General features: G+C 31.8%; 1 protein-coding gene and 1 long non-coding RNA gene across 3 annotated transcripts in view; both read left to right on the top strand.

Moving 5' to 3' along the window:
• Iswi (Imitation SWI) overlaps nucleotides 1-17,261 on the top strand; it is a 74,992-nt gene that overhangs the window by 7,865 nt on the left and 49,866 nt on the right. For both annotated transcript variants that reach the window (XM_069836045.1, XM_069836046.1), the window contains one exon: nucleotides 16,447-16,509. In XM_069836045.1, coding sequence (XP_069692146.1) covers nucleotides 16,447-16,509 — 63 coding nt within the window. The remainder of the gene's footprint in view (nucleotides 1-16,446; nucleotides 16,510-17,261) is intronic.
• On the top strand, nucleotides 1,999-7,959 carry LOC138706566 (uncharacterized). Its single transcript, XR_011334026.1, has 6 exons — nucleotides 1,999-2,479; nucleotides 3,443-3,599; nucleotides 3,706-3,956; nucleotides 4,219-4,344; nucleotides 4,566-4,773; nucleotides 5,008-7,959. It is a non-coding gene; the product is annotated as an uncharacterized lncRNA (long non-coding RNA).

A 17,261-nucleotide genomic window follows, 5' to 3' on the forward strand; every position in this document is an offset into this window, starting at 1 on the left:
TTATTTGTATCTGACAAGATCGGAAGTGACCTTGTTCTAGGTCGTGAATTGTGAGATGTGCGCAGACGCGAAAATATTGATTTTTTCCGAGGAACAATAATGTCATTGACCTTGATGTAATCCCGTTAAACTTGATATAACCTTGATTATTGAATTCGACATTGAAAAACGAGATGACAAATTGAATTTATTTGAATATTATTTACAATTAACGCTAATTATTATAGTAACAGAACATAACCTTCTGCGACAGTATTGGATTTCCAGCCTCCGTGACTTTTCGCTAATTCTCTTTCGATTGCATATCCGAGAATAATCGATACTTGCGGTTTTATAACGGTACAAAGCTGACTTGTTATTGGCTGAACACCTGTAAGCTGAGTTGTCATTGGCTGAAAACACCTGTACTTTAATGAGTAGGTGTACTTTAATGACATGCATTAAAGGACTGCTACCAAGTGTATAATTACTACAGTTCGGCATGGTCGAGCATAAAAATAATTTCCATGCACATTAACAAGCTTACATGGGCTATAATGAAATATGTGTGTTGCGTGAAGATATTACAAGATTCCTTAGCATTGAAGTGAAATATTAATATGAACTTAAAATCTTACAAAAGAACTAGGTTTATTTATAATGTTATCGATATTGGGTATTCATTTGTTACAGCTCAAAGTTATGTGATAGACTTGTGATGTGAAAAGTATAGTTCTTAAAGCCTTCAGTTTTAGTCGGACATAAAGTCTGGCAGAGAAATGCATTTGTTTATAATATTGAAACCACGAGATAAATTATATTTTACAGAGTTCACCTAGCAATGAATTTACATAAAGTTTTGAGGTATAATATTTAAGTGAGGAAAATGTTTAACTGTTTTTCATTAAAATTCATACTTGTACAAGTTTTTGTCAGTGCCTGACAGAAATTCACATGTGCAGAGCAGAGTACATATTATTATATCGGAATGTTATGCAATGATTAGCTTTCTCCTGGTTGATTCAATGTTACTGATTTTGATTTTTTTTAATGTAAATAACAGTATACAGAGTGTAACAACTTTAATGTTTAGAATTCCTGGAACATGTTCCCTGACACATTCTACGTTGATTAAACCTAACATACCTATATCCGAAATTGAGAGGTTACAGAGATAACAGAGCTGGAAAAAATAGAACTTCTTGCAGCTCCAAGCATTATACCGTTTATACAAGGACTATTTTATGGCATTACTAAGTAGAGATACATAAGAAACATTTGAAAAGCAGTGAATGAAGGAAATTTTACTTTTAAGAGAAATTAAATTAAAATTGTTTAGGTTGCTAAGGAAACGAAACAGATAACAGTTTAAAATAACAGTTGTGAGAAAAATAAACCGTATTGTGACTAGTCTTTTTATTGAGTTTTGACCATTAAAACACGCCTTTTGTGTACACACATCAGGCATACGCCGACATAGTTCATGTGTATGGACTGTATGATGGCAATGCAACAGCAGCTGTTTTGGCATATCAAGCACGGTTTCCAAATCATAGGATTTCTAGTGCACAGGTATTTTCACGTGCCTATTCGCAAATTTCAAGAAGTACAGTGTTTGGAATCTTAAGGACATTTTTTTCAACTTTGCACTGCTTCTTTCATACAAGTAGTTGATATTAAAGTGTAATATGGTACTAATAAAAATAATGACATAGACATGTCACTTTCGGAAATTGGTGTTACTTCTTTGAGTATTCAGCGATAAAATTAAACTAAAAAATTTAACTTTGGGGTACAAATAGTCCAAACCTATAGAACTTTGGATATATAGGGAAGACCAGGTAACTTGATACCCTAAGGGTGAAACCTAACCATTTTTCCCCCATTACTACAAATGCTAGTGGATTATGGTGATTTTCTAGTTTGAAGGTTGAATTTTCTTTTGCCAACTTCGTTTCGAATTTCGATACTGACAAATACTATAAATGGTAGTGATTTTGTAACCGGTATGTTGGCAGCTGAGGCAAATATCGACAATATTTGCCGGTACTGGAGTTCCATGAAATTAAAATTGTACTAGATTTCTCAGCCGGTTACTGGAAGATAGTGAAATTCGAACTTATTAATAATTAATTAATATTAGTATTAATATTAATACATTATAGTTATGTTATGTGTTGCGTTGTGGTTATAAATCAAGAATAGTCAGATAAGTACGAATGAATATAATATACTTGGGCGTGATAATGCACGTGGGTAATGGATAGAAATATTATTTCAAATTTTAATGAATTTCTTTCGTGTTTAGATTTTTATTACTATGTCAAAAAAATGAAATAGTGTTGCAGTGACTCCTCCAAGGAAGAAAATGTGTGGCATTCAGAGTACGCTTCAGAAATCTGTAGTTCACGTGTATAATGAGTTGAAGAAAGAAGATAATGAAGAAGGAATTATGCTAACGGAGACAGCAATTACAACCAGAATAGGACAATTATTAGGAGTAAGTATTCTTAAGCATACATTTCAAAGTGGTATTCAGTTTTAGGAGTTTGCACTAATAATTTCATGATTGTGGTCAAACAAAACAAATTTTTAGGTTAGGCCTAATGTTTAATCAAGTCAGTGATTTTCATATTGCCAAACTAAATACATTTAAGATACTGTAATACTGCAGTAGGTGATAGCTTAAATACATTTACAAATTAGACGAACAAGTAATCAAACAGCACGAAAGTAAATTTCCAGTTTTCTCTTTTGGTATTAAATTAACCGTTCAGATCACAATTTACATGCCACATCGGCCGAAGAAAATACAAGTCATATTGTAATTATTAACTTGATATTGCAGCAAATATTACATGAATGTTGGCCTGTTATGGTGCTTAAAAATAATTCAGTTTTATATAGTAACTATATAACATACTCTATAAAGCATAGGAACGTTGACTCTGGCTGAATAATTTATTCATGACTGGTCTAAGTAATATTAAATATGGTGTTTCTTCAGAAAAGCTACCCCACCCAAAGTACTTGTTAAGATATAACACTCGAGAGGACGAGGACGCACTACTGGGAAACTAACCATTTCTCTTCGTCCTGGACCTCTCGCATGTTATATTGGTAATTAGTAACAAGTTTGAGGGAGGGACTACAACAATGCATTAGAATATACAGGTAAGTGTCAAAGGATTTTTGTGCTGAAAGTATTTGTGGCTGTGCACTAAAACCACGTGTTCATCACTATGTAAATATCACAGAAATCAATTAAACAAAATAAAATTATGCCTTCTTTGGGGTAGCTTTTCTGGAGAATTACCTAAATATTAGCCTACTTAAACCTATCGTAGACCCAACCTAACATGTTGATCATTTTCTATTCATATAGCTATAAATGTTGGTATTATGCATGAATTTTATGATATAACAATTTTTAGAAGTATTATGTTATTGTTTGTTATTACAGCTTGGCTTAACTACAGCCACGAAAGTGATCAATTCACACAAGGGGACCCCACTCGTGACACCAGGAAAACATAGACTACGTAAACATCCAGTGACTGATGCTGATGATTTTACGGAAGATGCAATTGCGAGATTTATTTATGACAAGTTACATAAAGGTAGGGAAGTTACAGGAATTATTGTGTTGATTTATGCAATGTAATTCTGATATTAGTCATAGGCCTATGTATAAAAATATGGCATAATTTTCATTTACTGTTACAGGGGAAGTACTAACAGCAGCAAAAGTTCTGGAACATATGAATGATGATTATGAAACATATTTATTTAGAGTATCCTTATCATCGGTGAAAAAAATTTTGAAAGAGATGAAATTTCTATGGAGCAAAGGGGATCCTTATACACATGTATGAGAAAGTGATGTTATTCGTTTTTAAGAGAATATATAAGAAATGTGGAGCGTGAGAACCCTAAACCCGTAGTATTCTTGGATGAGACTTGGATTTTTATGAATGGTAAATTTCAATGTATTGTGAGACATTGAGTGATTGAATTTTTTACTAACAAATAGATTAACACTTATGTGGAATATGAAATTGCAATTAATATAGGCTACTAGTAATGAATTCAGGTGGGAACAACATGTTTTGCAATTAATAGTTTCATATTATAACTAGAGGTTAGTTATAAAATTCTTGAACGGTTTTCCTGTCTTTAAAATTTTTGTGTCTCTTAGAGTGTCAATGTGAATTGCTTTTCTCTCTCTGTTTTTTTAAGTATGATCACCCACTTATTCATGAAATAAACCAGGTGAAGTTTCCAGTGACATGAATGGTGTTATTCATAGACCAACAAATGAGGGTGGAAGATTAGATGCCGGAACGAAAGGTGGATTTATACTCGGTAAGTTATATTGATTTATATTTTACGTAAATTTGGCAAGAGTAATTTTTTAAATCAGGGTACAAAAATATAAAAATTGGTGACTAAATAAAAACGTGGGAAAGCCTTTCACCAAAGAGGATCTCATGTCATGTCATGTTATGTTATGTTTTATTTTCTTTATTTAAATGCTGTGAATTCATGTGACGTAATTATATGCCCAGGTATAATTTTTATTGCAGGTGCTGATTTAATTTTTTCATGCAATTGAAAGAAAAGTCAGGACTACCATAGTGCTATGAATAGCCCTGTAGTTGAGAAGTGGGTGCAAACACAGTTGTTGACCTGAGAACATTAGGGCAATGCGTTATTGTCATGGATAGTGCTGCATATCATAGCAGACTTGTGAAAAATCAGCCAACAACAAAATGGAGGAAAGAACAGCTACTGGTGATTGCAACTGAATATAATAGATTTGTTGTTCTAAATGATAAGAGTTGTACTAAATGATAAGAGTTGATGGTGTGAAATCACCTTTTGATATTACATTGCAATATTAATTTCCATACTTTACAGTCATTATTATTATTATTATTATTATTATTATTATTATTATTATTATTATTATCTTTACTACTACTACTACTACTACTACTACTTATAGATGCTACTTTTTTCTTTCAGGTGAAATTGAATCTACATAAGAATCCTAAAACAACAGAGCCTTGCCAATTACTGTTCTGAAGCTGCCTTGTCTTATGTGTTGTGTCTATATACAATTAATTCTTTCAGTTTTTTTTCCCCTTTAATGTAATGAAGTTGTTGGTTGATTGATACCAAGTGTTCAGCAGTTGATGTCATTTGTTATCTTGCACTCCAATATTTAACCAGATGATTGAAAGCTGTGTAAAGTTAAACAGTCAAGACAATGATCCATATCTTCATTGAGATTTCAGAAATGGCATGGGGAGATTCTGAAATATCAGTTCTTTGTAAATATTTGAGACAATCATGGCCTGTGATAATATGAGTACTGCCACTGTAGATTTTCATAGAAGTTCAGTTATTAAATTAGGTGTATTATTTTTACTATGTATTGTACTATATTTTTGTTTCGCTTAATTGATGAATTATATATGCTGTAAATTGAATAGTAGACTGTAGGTCTATAGCTTAACTGATGAATTGTATGTGCTGTAAATTAAATAGTAGGCTGTATACCACAAGTGATGAATTGTTTATGCTTGTAATGTGAAGTAATTTGCATGATATTTATTATCAGTTTCTGTATATTTCAACTGATTGAATTGTTTATACTTTTAAATTGAATTAACTTGCTTGCTATGTATTATATTTTATAGCTTAACTGATGAATAATTGTTTAGGTTTGTCAATTTAATAATCTGAGTGCCATGTACTTCATATTTTTAGTGGAGCCACCAATGTAGCTTAGTCAGTAGACTCGTTGGCCTGCAAATTCAGAGCTGCACTCGAGGGTAGTTTGGATCCCCCATTTGGTCTGATTAGTTGGTTTCTTCTGAGGATTTTCCTCCATCGTGGAGCAGACGCCGGATGGCCTATTGCAATTTTTTCATTTGCTTCAGAATCATTCCGATTTTTGTTACCACATTGTCATGTTCTGATCTTGTTATTCTTTTAACAGTGTGGTAAGATGCAGGTATAGATAACCTTACAGTAATTTTGCTACCTTTCAGCTACCTCATTACCTCCCACTCCATAAAGTTCATGGATCCACGGAAGTACCAGTCGTCGATGTAATTCGACCATTTTGCTTAAAATATTAAAACACTGTAAAATATTGAGATTTCATGCTGTTACGTCCATTACTGCAGCAAGAACATCTGATTTTGAATCTGATAGTATGACAGCCTTCTCAGATTTATGAAGTCGATACTGGAGATTTTGTAAGCTTAAAAGTGTATCTAAATTTTCACTATCAAAATTAGTCAGTGTTTGAAGTTAGTTAGTTAGTTAGTTAGTGGCATTTAAAAAGGGCGCGTCAGCTACTATGGCTATTTGCGCCCTTATCTAAAATCTTTCACTAAACACAAACACAATACAATAACCAGAATGTTTAAAAAGCTAAAAAGCGTTGTCACGGTTAAAATGGGGCAAACAAGTGTTTGAATATAATTCCCTGTAAAAGGGAATATACTGGTATTGTACTACAACACCACTACATCTATGGCTTGGTAAACAGGATCCATCTATAAAAAATACTGTATGTAGTCACTCACTGACCAGATCATTTATCGTTTCTAATGATTTTTAAAATGTCTGGAGAAGTATCACATTTCTTAACATCATCTGTTAAAGTTAACTTATATACTATTCATTTTGAAATAACTTGGGATTGTGTTTTATTAGTAAAGTTTCCCTTAATTGAGCAAGTTTGAGTTCTCCAAGTAGAGTCAAAAAGTCTGTTGGGATTTTGGCTCAGTTTATTAATATTTGTGGACTGTGATTTTTTGTTCTAGACAACCATATTATCTGCAAATGATGAGATTATCATAAGATCTATTTCTTTAGTTAGACCATCGACATTAATATTGGAAAATGTATTCCTGAAAACAACAATGTGGGAAGCCCAGATGAATCTGTCTCTATTTACATATTTGTGACAATGAATCAAATAATCAAGTCACTGACCCAGTGTAACACTTTATCATGGACACCCTAAGTTTGCAATTTCTTAAGTGATTTATATCTACAGAGCCATATGATCCTTGAAAATAAATTAAAATTGTTAAGTTGTTTTGTTTTCTGTTTAAAATATCTTTAATATCTTGACTAAAATTTAAAATCTGTCCATTTGTTGAATGCAATTCTCTAAAGTCAACCCAATAAAATGAAAGTTAGTTACTAGATTCCAGGAACCAATTCAATCTATGAAATCATCTCTTCCATAATTTTGGCTATCATACTAGTAAGTGGTATCTGTCGATAACTCGAAAAGATATTAGTTGAATAATTGCTTTTCAAAATTGATGTTATGATAGATTTTCTCCAGACAGATATTGTATTTTAGATGAGATTACAAGATAAAAGTAGTGAGTTTGCTTGTTTGCCAACATGTTTAAGAAAATCAGCATGTGTATTGTCTGGACTTGGAGATGTTTTGGGTCTTATGTTATTAAATTAATAGTAATATTCAGTTCTTGATTAAATATTGTTATATAAAGTAGATAGTAGATTTAATATTTCTTTCAGTTTTTCCTTAATAGTCTGACGTACACAGATAAAACTAACAACCACACCACCAACTAATCTAATAGAAATTAAAATATAATTAAATGTAGTAAAAGTAATTAAAATTATAAATACACGTAATAAACCATAACCCCCTAATTTCAACAATATACTATTTTATTCCCTTTTACAGCTTGTAGATAATTATTAATTATAGTTATTACTTATTAGCATAATATTTATTGAACTTATTGGCTATTTCACTTCGTTTGAAAGATGTTATTGTGTACAAAAAGCATTTTTTGATGATCGTTTCATGCTGTATGTTGTGTATAAATCTATGATTTCTGGCCATCTGTTCTGTGTAATCCATCTTTTGTATAGAATTAATAAAATATTCTTTTGGTAGTAATTATTTTATTAATTGAGTATTTAATTTTCACCAGCTCACATTTCTTGAATCATTTGCTTTTTCTTATTTAAATTTAGGACACAAGAGCCAAAAAGAGACTTCACAGTTATGTATCATACATTTTTTCAATGACAAGACGTGGAGTTGCAGAAATAATAAGTGTAAGTGTAGCATTATTAAGCAATTTACAAACAAATGAAATCTTTAAAAAGGTATCTAGAAGTGAAATTACTTATGGCTTTTAAGGACCAAAATTATTTTTGTAAGTTGATTTATTATTATTTCAGTTTTAGCATAGTTGTATTATCCATTTCCTTACTAATTTCAAAAAATAATCAGAAGTTCATTCGAATTCCAACCAAAAGTCAATTGGTTATTAATTTATCTACCTTTAGGAAGTACAGTATATGTACGCTGGAATCTTTGAAGTGAAGTGACAATAATTTAATTGGTCTTGGAACAGATTTGATTCTTGAATATTATATACTATACTTTGTTGTATATTTACGTCTAGTAACCTATTAATGCTAATACTAATAATAATGTAAAGGAATAAAAGAATAGAACATAGCAATACATTTCTCATTATTATTGAAACTATTTAGAATAACCTTCCAACATTAAGGTAAAGTACGGTGAGTAAAGAAGTCATTCAGTACATAGGATCGTGATTTTACTACATGTGGTGATATCTGGTAACAGTTGGCAACACTGACAAGGCGGAAATATTTGCTGTTTGGGAACTGAACTTACGTGATCCTCACTATAGGTATGTTAGGTTTAATCGACGTAGAACGTGTCAGGGAACATGTTCCAGAAATTCTAAACGTTAAAGTTGTTACACCCTGTATAAAAGATAGTTGTTTTGAAAAATTGTATTCTTGATTCCACCCTTGGCTTAAAAAAATATTTTAAATTTTGTGTAGGAATACGTGGTGAGTCATAAAGGTACATTAGCTCTTACAAAGCATATTTAAAAGACATATTTACATTACTTACAAATGGCTTTTAAAGAACCTGGAGGTTCATTGCCGCCCTCACATAAGTTCACCACTGGCCCCTATCCTGAGCAAGATTAATCTAGTCCCTGGCATCATATCCCACCTCCTTCAAATACAATTTAATATTATCCTCCCATCTGTATCTCAGCCTCCCTAATGGTTTCTTGTAAATTGAGGTTTTGTAACAAGCTCTTTTGATGGGTTTTTATGCCCTTTGCCGAACCCCCAAGCTGGAGGACCACTCCTTATCGGTTATCTGCGACTGCTTATTCAATATATTCGCAGCTACCCTTCATTTATGGAGGTCGTCTCTGTCCGCAACTTGAGGACGCACCATGCCATGGCATTAGGAACCCACAAGCAAAATTAAATACAAAAATTTCAGGAAAACAGGAGTGACTGCCTTCATCAACTGATTACCAAGGTTTTCTCCAATTATAAAGCAAATGCCATATAATCACATCGTGAATCCTTGGCCACATCGCCCTAAATACCATCTTGCTGTCGCCATTTTCATTAGTGCTAAATGAAGGATTTCAAGCCAAAGGTGACTAAGCCACATGGAAGAGGTTTGGAGATATTGAAGGGTAAAGGAAAGAAGTAAATGTTAAATCCACAGCAAGCTTTTGTATCCACACAACATTTATTTGGAACCTACAAGTGTCAAATGCAATATACAGTAAGAAAAATAATAGAGATGTTAGTCATGTCTGGCATAAAAAATAAACATATCTTTTTTTTCAAACTAAAGTGTCACATAATTTTTTAGCATACAATTGTTGAAAAAATAAATTTCTTATTTTATGAAAATTTAAGAAATATGAAGTTGACTATTTCATTTAGATTTATAAATGGGAATATCTTCAGTGTTGTTACTTCTAAGTTTTCTATAAAATTCATGATGAACAGATGAAATGTAGTGACACAAACCCATCAGATTTTTAAGGGAGGCCTATAGAGAAAATTATTACATTTTCCGACAAAAAAAAAAACTTTTTTCAGTAAATCGTTCCTAATACCATACTCTACATGTTTCCAAAGTTTAAAGTGCGTCATATGAATGGAAACCCTTCTAATGGCATCATAATTAAAGGTCTGTGAAGGTCCGTACCCTTGAAGCGTCAACTTTAAAGTCATTTTTCTCCGCTATAATATTTTGTGCATTTCTCTGTATCCAAAATCACTAAGGCTTCTCCAATTTTGTAGCTAAGAATCTGATTTCCTTTTTTCTATATTCATTGTACCACACTTAACCATTTTGTGCATGATTTTTTTTCATAACTCTAGAACTTTTAAAGGAAAAAAAATATATGTAGTATAAACAGAATAATTTTAAAAGAAATATTGTGGTTATTTCACAATTATTTTTTGCTTGTAATCTGGGATTACTATTAAAAAAATGAATGCATAGTTCTCTTTCTAACATAGCAGTGGAGTTGTGCAAAATATTCAGATTGACTGAATGAAGTTTGTATGAGAAGTAGAAGTTTGAAAATTTGTCCCTCCCCCTTTTTTAAATTGAATAATTGAAAAAAATAAGTAAGCCTATATGACGAAAGTCAAATTTTGGTAACTCTATTAGGTTGGTAAGATACATTTGTGTACCAAAAATGAAACTTGTAGGCCTATCTCAAAAATGTAGAAAACGTCTATTTTCTATTTGCTACTGTAATGTAAATGGTACGATGGAAATACACTGATGAAATCACATACAAATTTATTGTCCTCTCGACTTGTTTTATTATGGAGTTCATGATCGCATCTGTCCGCAGTTGGTCCTCTTATCTGGTTCCTTTTCAAGATTAGGTCAGTTTTACCATCAGAAATCTGTAAAGTTTGTTTGAAAAAAAAGTTTTGCACACAACATGTCCTCATTATCATCAAATGCCGGCAGCTTGTAGATTCTCGTATAAGTACAACTTGAAGAATTACCCTTGGTATAATGTTTCTTTTTATTAACAGAGTCGATATGACTCATAATGAAAACCAATTTAAAATCCCAGTTCAGTTTATAATAATTGTTCAATATTCTCTGCCTCCTATCTGCGGTTATATTTGGTTACAGATAGTGAACAATTGCATGATGAATTCATTAACCGTTTTTAGAGACAAGTTTTCCTCTAGTGTTGACATATTCCTCATCTGTCTCTAACTTACATTTTCCTTCTATTTTTTTCGACTCTTGGTTCCTTCTCCTTACTGTTTCAGCAGTCATAATTCCAAAATGTAGTATCTATCTCTTATAAAAAATACACCAGTACTCTTAACTGCTTGATTCAGTAAATTAGGGATGAGCAGGGTCCGTCTATGCTTATCTACTTAACAAATATTAAATATTAAAATACTTGTCACATTTTATTAGCTTGAACGTTTTCGGCTTGAATAAGCTATCTTCAGAAAATTATGCCTGAGAATACATATAAATATTATATGTATTCTCAGGCATAAAATGTGACAAGTATTTTAATATTTAATATTTGTTAAGTAGATAAGCATAGACGACCCTGCTTATCCCTAATTCAATGTATTAGCTTAATGTCTCTTAAATTTTCTTGATTCAGGTTTAGTAAACAACCAGATCACATTTGATTCCCAGACATTTGTTTGTTCATGTCCTTTGGAAGGATTCTCTAGATGTTTCTGGTTGGTCGTGTGTGGCTTGATGAAATTAGCATTTACTATGTTACAGAGTGCAGCATATTACGAATGAAAAACATGTTGATTGTAATTTGCATGGCATAGATCTTTGTCTTGACACTGATTAATAAGAAGCGGATTCCTATGTAATTAAATATTCTTTTTGCGTGTGATAAAACACAATTAACAAAGTTAAAAATTCCGAACATGAAGTTTCAAGTTTAAAACCCGAATTTTATTTCACATAAAAACACATATTTTGACAAAAAAATTATGTAAATACATATTTTCAGGAAATCTATTATAAACACATAAATCTTGTAGTTTTTTTACTTAAATAATTTTTTACAAGAACTTTTAAATATTTTAAAACTATATCAATTATATCACTCAGAAGTACGTTATCTTTTTAAGAATTCTTGGTTGCTTCGTGTTTCTAAGCGCTGTGTGGTGTATCCGTGATACATTTTTGTAATAGTATCGCCTCAAGTTCTGAGAACTTCTAGGCAGCATATCAGTGTTATTATTAGAGAATAAATTAATATGAACAAGGAGGAGAGATCTTGCAACACATAATTAGGAATGTTTATTATTGCTGAAGATGATTTCATTCCGCGCTTTGTTTGTGAAACACAACAGATAAGAGCTCGGGTATGAACATTATTTAATTTAAACAAATCTCTCGCCTCTCGCTCACGTCTATCAAGTAAGGCAATATATCTTGTTGTGATTCCCTGTTATCGGAGTTCATCAATTGATATCCTTCAAGATATACTTAAAGCTGGTTGTTTAAAAAAACGATTTGGCTTTCCTGTTAGCAAATCTAAGCTTTTTGTGTGACACCATAAAAAAAACTCGAAACATCCAAAAGCCTGTTGTCTGAAACAGGGAGATGCATGCCGTGAATATTAAACTAGACTCGCTACCAGGTTCAGAAGTACAATTACTAAGGGACAAATTCCAGAATGTGTTTGGGAAGAACAGGGGATATAAAAAGATGTGTAAAGTTGCTCAGGTATTGGAGGTTGTGCCTGTAGGTGAAATTGACGGTGTTTGTGTTTGTGACATTCCTCTCTTTAAATATGCACGTCTGACGTCCTGTGATGTGGAAAGATCGTTTTCACAGTATAAGTCGTTGTTCAGAGATAATCACCATGCATTTGTGATGGAGAATTTGGAGATGATCTTTGTTGTTCACTGCAATTCTCGGCCAACTACTAGCACTCAACTGTGGTTGGTGAGTACCTAGTAACATTTTTTTTTTCAAGCTAAGTAAGGTATTTTTCTCATACTTAAAAAAAGAAATATTTTTTTATTTTTAGCAAATATTTTCGTACTTTTTAGCACATAAAAATAAATATGTTTAAATTTTTAGCACATAAAAATCTGCTCCCTACTGATTAAGATAATATATATATTTTTTTTATTTTGAGAGATAGTCGCCTTTGGCTTGAAACCCTTCAAATAACCTAGTAGTTGATATAACATCATTGAATAACCAAGTAAAAAACCAAACCTCACCATTACAACTTGTAAAAAGTTGTTTAGTAGTAAGATGTTAATATGGAAGTAATGGAAGAATTGTAGGACAGTAATGTGAGAGGGAACTAATATACTTAGAGTAAAACCTGTGCATAGTTACTTTGTAAACTAGAAACCTCACTGTATGGGCTATCAATATAATCTGTGAATTAAGTAGCAAGTGGATACCACATGATCATACAGTATGAAGGTCATGAAGTTAGAAGAGAATTGCAAATATCGTGTTGAATTATAAAACTTACCCTTTAGGTACTTCTGTTGCTGTTCGTGTATCTGTTCAGGTGCTGACAAAATATAAAATAGCATATTATTATTTTGAATATGTATAGAGTATTTTTCTGTTCATACCTGAAATTCTGTGTATACCTGTTACTAAATAGACTCTACATAAAAGCCTAACCAAGTAGACCATTTCCTCATCAGTAGACTAACATACCCAATAACCAAGGGTGAAAATGTATTTTTAAAACAAATTAGTTACTTCAAGATATGATAGCTATGAAATACTATGTATTCCATATATTTTTAGCTCAGACTAAACCCTTCCTTCGGAAATATTGTATGGAACAGAAAATGTGACCATCATTGAGAGTAGGTGATTCTGTGACAGATTCAACCACGTTATTTCAATTTAATATTATTGTAGTTAGCCTATATACATTTCAGGAATGAAAATAATAAAAATAGTTTATATACCTAGATAGAGAGTGATGGAAACAAAAATAATTATTCATAATATAATACAGTAGTGTGGTGCAATTTTATGTGAGGGAAGCAATAATACAAATGTTTACATGTATAGCACAAAATCGATAACAGCCAACTTACCTAAATATATTTGAAGACCAAAGCAATTCTCCTCTCGTTAGCAGCAAAATCATCAAACGGAAATAAACAAATCCAAATTGGTCAGTATAGGCACCTCAAGCTAAGAATATGAATAACGAATCCACCTTGACCAGGACAGGTGCTCAGAGGAAGAATTTTGTGACATTTTAAGATTAGAGAATTCATAGTTCTCAGGATTAAAATATAATTTCTGCAATAAATGTATTCTTCTTCGCTTTATGAACAGGGGAAGCAATGCTTCCCTTTAAGAAGAAGTGAATTAATTTTTGACTAACAATAATGGAAAATTAACCAAATTTTATATTTATTTTGTGCAAAACATCAAAAGCAGTGTGGAATGATTTAAATCAAAGTTATAAAAATCATTATGTAGGCCTAAATGAAATGATTTTTATTATAAAATCATTGTATTATATTAATATTACATTTAATAAATCTTTAAGTTAAAACAGTAATTCACATAGTCATTTTTTTTAACAATTAATATCTAGATTATTAAACATTAAAATATATTGTCATTACTTTTAATTAAACCCAATTGATTTTTTTCGCTAATCACGTGGGTTTAAACAGTAGATATATTGCATACAGTTTATTTTAAAAGCTTATCCATCTTAAATATATAATAATGATTTCAAAGTGTTGCTGAAAATCTGATGTAGTGACAGTTGTTATGTAAGGAAGCAAGATCCCTTATGGGCTCAGTTCAGAAATATTCAATTGAAACTGTTAAAGGTGTAAGAGAAAAATGAAATACTGTAACTTAGAAATGCCATTGTTAATGGCAGGGATGAAAATTCGTATTTGCGAATGCAAAGAGATTGAAGCAGAATAAAGTTACATTGTATTTGAAGAATTTAAACAAATGATTGTGGTGATTTAATATTGTCTTAAGATGTCGTGTCAGGTGGAATTCTTTTGTAGACTGCCTCAGTACCTAATTAAGTCAGTTACCAGGTTACTTTGTAACTAATTCAACAGTTCATAGCATAAATATACGTCAAAAAAATGACTTTCATACTCCATCGGCAAGTCTATCGTGCTATCAAAAAGGAGTGCGTTATATGGCAGTAAAAATTTTGAATAGTCTCCCTATCGATATGAAAAATGAAACTCAAAACATAAAATTATTTAAGGCCAAATTAAAGAAGTACCTAATTTCTCATGCCTTCTATTCTGTAGGTGAATTCATGACATTCAGTAACACTTCATGAAATTGATACTAAAACTTTGTGTTGTACTAGTAGACTATATTGTGAATCTCGTCTATATATAGTGCTGACCTGCTATGGCACTAAAATCGTCCTCCAGTGGCTTAAGGAGGGAAAGCTGGTGATCAACATGATCTCCCAGCTAGGTCCAATGGACCCATTGCCCAACAGCAGGTGTGGTCCTGCAGACATTCTGGGGGTTGTGTGTGAATGAAGTAGCCACCAAAACGTTAAAATATGGTGTTCACTTAAATCGGTTACAACTTGCCAGTTTCTATATTGGAGTGCAAGAGGTCAAATGACTTTATTGTCAAACGCCTGGCATTAGAAAACAACAACAACAGCATATATTTCATCTAGACTGTGACTATAAATTAAGATTTTATAATAGTATTAAGTTCTTTGACTTGTTCCATATTCTAGCTGTAAGCATGTATGAATACCATGGAATGTTAATAAATACAATACAATACAGCTCTATAAGAATATACATATAATTATTGAACATTTAAGTGTATTGTATTGTATTGTATTGTATTTATTAACATGCCATGGTATTCATACATTGCTTCACAGCTAGAATATGGAACAAGTAAAAAAACTTAATACTGTTATAAAGTCTTAACTTATAGTCACAGTCTAGATGAAATATATACATACGAGGTTTACAATATAATCTAATAGTACAACACAAAGTTTTAGTATCATTTTCATGAAGTGTAGAGATTTGATTGTAATTGCTTCTGGATGCACACAATTTTGACTAAATCATAGTTTTATTTCATATCCAGCAACTCTCCCAACTTACGAGCTGAGTTGTAAAAATACATTTTCACTCTCTTATAAAATCTATACAAAATTGAATGCAGAAATATTTATATTTAAATTTATTATGGAATATACATGAACAAATGCTAGTAAATTACGCCTCATTTTCCTTGTAATTTATGAAAAGTAGGCAGAACCTGCATCATCGTCAATAAAAAATAAAAACAAATGCCATATTTATACAATATTCCATTCATAACGTAATATCTTGTGGTAGAATTGTTTTACAGATGTGGATCAAGAAGTTCCAGATACCGGAATGAAGATTGTGAAGCAATTTGTAGGCTTTTAGACTTACCTGTGTTCGAAGCTAGGTTTATGTTATTTGAGTTGGACTATATACAGTATTTCAACAGAGGTTACTTAACTATAATTATACTTTTCAAATTTTCTGTTTGTGTGCCTTATGTAGTTTAACCTTTTATTTTCCTAGAATGCATCGTCTGTTGACACCCTGTCATCTAGAGGCAAAACAGAGGACTATGAAACAAAAGTTGTAAGTAAACTCTAAGCATTTTTTTTTCCTTTCCCTCTTCTTATTGCAATATTTCTCACTTTTCCTTTTCCCGTTTTTTTTTTTATAAGTTTTCTCCATGTTCTCCTCTGTTTTGCCCTCCTCTTCCTATCACGGTTAAAATACCCAACAACACACATCTTTCATAAGAACTGGATCTTAACTTTATAGTGAAAGTCCTAACACACAAATATCCTATTTCCTCGAACTACCGATACCACCAATGAATGCTCCATGATTACTTGGTGAATTGATATGATATATTTCGTCACAGCACTTCTTTACATGTAATGGTGTACGTCACATTTCTGTATCCAGTGCCACCATTAACATATTATTTGCAGTACATGTCTACACAAATACACCCAATTACACTATGTACCTTTTTTGTTATTTGGTCAAACTCCCCTTCAGTATTTCTCCTACATTTCATTTGCTATTCTCTATTTGTTCCTTAATCCTAATATATCTAATATTCTATACTACTTTCACACCCCCTTTATCCTCAAACTACTATTCACTAAAATCTCAATTTCAATTTATCTCTATAAATTATCATATTCAATTATTTGTCCTAATTGTTCTTTGACCTTTTCTCCTATCTTTCTCTTATATTCATTTACTGTTCCAACGTTCAAATGTTAGTACTAATTTTATGCTGTCACTTGTTCAGTTCTCTCTTTCTCACTATTTTGTCTCATTCCTATTTGCGCTCACTTTCACTTTCTCACTAC

This window comes from Periplaneta americana, chromosome 9 (genome assembly GCF_040183065.1).
Source record: "Periplaneta americana isolate PAMFEO1 chromosome 9, P.americana_PAMFEO1_priV1, whole genome shotgun sequence".
Classification (NCBI taxonomy): Eukaryota; Metazoa; Arthropoda; class Insecta; order Blattodea; family Blattidae; genus Periplaneta; species Periplaneta americana.